The sequence below is a fragment of the Podarcis raffonei genome, chromosome 14 (genome assembly GCF_027172205.1).
Source record: "Podarcis raffonei isolate rPodRaf1 chromosome 14, rPodRaf1.pri, whole genome shotgun sequence".
In the NCBI taxonomy this organism is placed as follows: domain Eukaryota; kingdom Metazoa; phylum Chordata; class Lepidosauria; order Squamata; family Lacertidae; genus Podarcis; species Podarcis raffonei.
In genome coordinates, this window is record NC_070615.1 from 53,361,437 (window position 1) to 53,364,318 (window position 2,882).

The 2,882-nt window shown below is 44.0% G+C and overlaps 1 protein-coding gene across 1 annotated transcript; it reads right to left on the minus strand.

Moving 5' to 3' along the window:
• Positions 1–257: 257 nt before the first annotated feature.
• On the minus strand, positions 258–2,601 carry LOC128401971 (vomeronasal type-2 receptor 26-like; the record flags this gene model as incomplete). Its single annotated transcript, XM_053365653.1, has 3 exons — positions 258–1,159; positions 1,822–1,948; positions 2,482–2,601. Coding segments are annotated over 3 exons (1,149 nt in total), but the record flags the coding sequence as incomplete, so codon positions are not given.
• Between the last annotated feature and the right edge of the window lie 281 nt (positions 2,602–2,882).

Here is a 2,882-nt window from a genome sequence, read left to right on the forward strand (position 1 = left end):
TTCTGGACTAGATGCTCCATGGACCGGATCCAGCAAGTTCTCCCAATGTTTTTATGTATTACTGTGTTTAAACTTAGATTTCTGTGGGAAGCACTCTGAGCATAGACAACAGACAATGACCAGAGAGGGGTAAAACACAGAGTATGAAAAAGATAAGAATTGGGACACACAAGGGATTTCCTTGGCCAGTTTTATTCCAATAAATGTCTGCATTTTCTAATAATGCAACAACTAAAGCCATCAGCGCAAGTTGACTCCTATTTGCTCCTCAGAATCAAGTGGTCTTTGCTGTTCAAATTGGGCCTCAGAATGATTATGTACAATTTGGGGAAGAAGATGCAAGCGAGCAAGCCTGCACTGGAGGCCAAGATGCAGAAGATCTCCACAGCCACCATCTGCTTTCCTTTGGTGCTCAGATAAGAAGGAACAAAGGACAGCCAAACGCTGCAGAACACCAACATGCTGAAAGTGATGAACTTGGCTTCGTTGAAACTGTCTGGCAACTTCCTGGCCAGGAAAGCCACCGTGAAGCTGACCATGGCCAGGAATCCCAGGTACCCCAGGACACAATAAAACATGGGGGCAGAGCCTTCATTGCATTCCAGGATGATTTCCTCCGCCAGAGAGTTCATGTCCACATCTGGGAAGGGAGGAGCCGTACAGAGCCAAACAGCACAAATACTGGCTTGAAGTGAGCAGCAACCCAGAAGAACAGAGTTGGCCAGAGATTTACCCACCCATTTCCTCATCCTGGATCCTGGTTTGGTGGCCATGAAGGCCAGAACCACCGTGATGGTTTTTGCCAAGACACAAGACACCGCAATGGAGAAGATGATGCCAAAGGCCGTTTGTCGTAAAGAGCAGCTCACTGGGTGAGGCTGGCCAATGAAGAGCAAGGAGCAGAGGAAGCAGAGCAAGAGGGCAAGGAGCAGAGTGTAGGTGAGGTCCCGGTTGTTGGCTTTGACAATGGGAGTGTCCCCGTTCTTAGAGAAGACGCCAAGGACCAAGGCTGTGACCAGAGCGAAGAGCAGAGCTAAGGCAGCTAATGTGAATCCCAAAGGCTCTGAGTAGGAAAGGAAATTGTGGGTCTTGGGAATGCATTGATCTCTGTCCTTGTTTGGAAATTGACCTTCTTGGCATTGGAAACAATAATCCATATCTAAAAAAAGTCAAATGAATGATATAAGAGTTCCATCAAAAAAAGCAACCTTTTTCTTCTGGCATGTTTCTTTGTAATGAAATGGATTCTTCCATTTCCAATGGCCTTTCAAATTTCCTTTGAAAGAAATATTGCTTCTGCTCCAAAACACAATTCTGAGCCATTAATTATTTGGAAACAAGAATTAGAGATACATGAAAACCAGTAAATGCAACGGGTATTTTTTCTTCATAAACCATATAGGTGCTATCAATCAAATCACCAGGAATTTAGGAAGCAAAGTATTGACGACTGTTAATATGGTGCCATTGAAAAGCAAACGGTCATCTATACTGAAAAGAGAGAAGCCCAATATGATTTTGTGTTTCTTGCTCTCAGCCCTGAAACTATGGGGATGAAGGGTTAGGCAAGTCTTCACTGACTCCACAAATTGTGGCAGGTGGGGAGCAGGCTGAGTACACTGAACATGATCCACACCTATTTCCACAAATCTACTTTGTCAAGGTTAAAGTTGTGGCTCTAGTTTGCCCCACTCTCTGTGTTCTTTCTTTCAGATCTGAGTGCAACTGCTGTTCTGTTTCGGAGTACTGAACTGCTAATAAGGGGAAACTGTTTAAATAGACTAGGAAGCATTGTATAAAATAGCAGACGATGTCTCCTACCCGTTTGATTTGAAATCATCCCATCTGGACATGAAGCACAGTCATAGCAACAAAATGGCAGCCCCTCCTTCTTTTTCCGGCTGTAGCCTGGCTGGCACCGATCATTGCACAAACCAAGGGGCAGCACCTAGCCAGAAAGAGAGGAGAAGAGGAAGCTCCCTTTTGCATGGTAAAGAACACAGTTTGAACCAAAGAGACATGATAACTTGGCATATTTAGAAAGGTGGGGTATGGGTGAATAAATTGTATTCGATAAATAGTTATTGCTGCAGTGGGCAGGTAAACGGCATTTCTGTGAGTTCTAGTTTCCATCATGGTGTCCTGTTGCACCAGAAGTGGTTTAGTCCTGCTGGCCACATGACCCGGAAAGCTGTATGCGGATAAACTTGGCTCCCTCAGCCTGAAAAGCAAGATGAGCACCAAGCCCAGAGTTGCCTTTGACTGGACTTAACTGCCCAGGAGCCCTTGACCTACCTTTACCGTTACTCCTACATTTAGGTGACGTAAGCCTGGAAAGAGAGCTTACTCTATTGTAGCAACCCCTTCATGTGTTAACTTGCTATAAGAATTTTATTTATATCCGACCTTATTCTTGTATTTGTATTCTTAATATTAATAAAACTGTTCCCTTAAAAAAAAGAACCAAGAGTCCACTCCCACCTGATTGAATGTTTTGTGCCATGTGATGGCTTCTTCATCCATGCTGAAGTGGACATAGTGTGATTCCTGTGGTTCTATCTTTCCTACTTTCACTCGCGAGAAGCTTTGGTTGGGGAAAGTAACCCAGTTCAGAACATCAAATCCAGCTGCCAATTCCCCATTCTCATCAAAAGATACAAAGTCCCCAGCACTGTTGTTGAAGGAGATGCTCCTCAGGAAAGAGGGAAGCTAGACAGAAGAAAACAAGGCAAAGTTTCGAAAGAAAAAAAGGGAGACGCTTTATTGGTTTTAGAAAGGGAAAAGTATCAATCAATACACAATGGGAAGGAGTAAAAAATGGTGTGGTCCACCTTTGGAGCACATATGGATTTCTAGGAAGTACACTTGGCCAGGCACTTAAG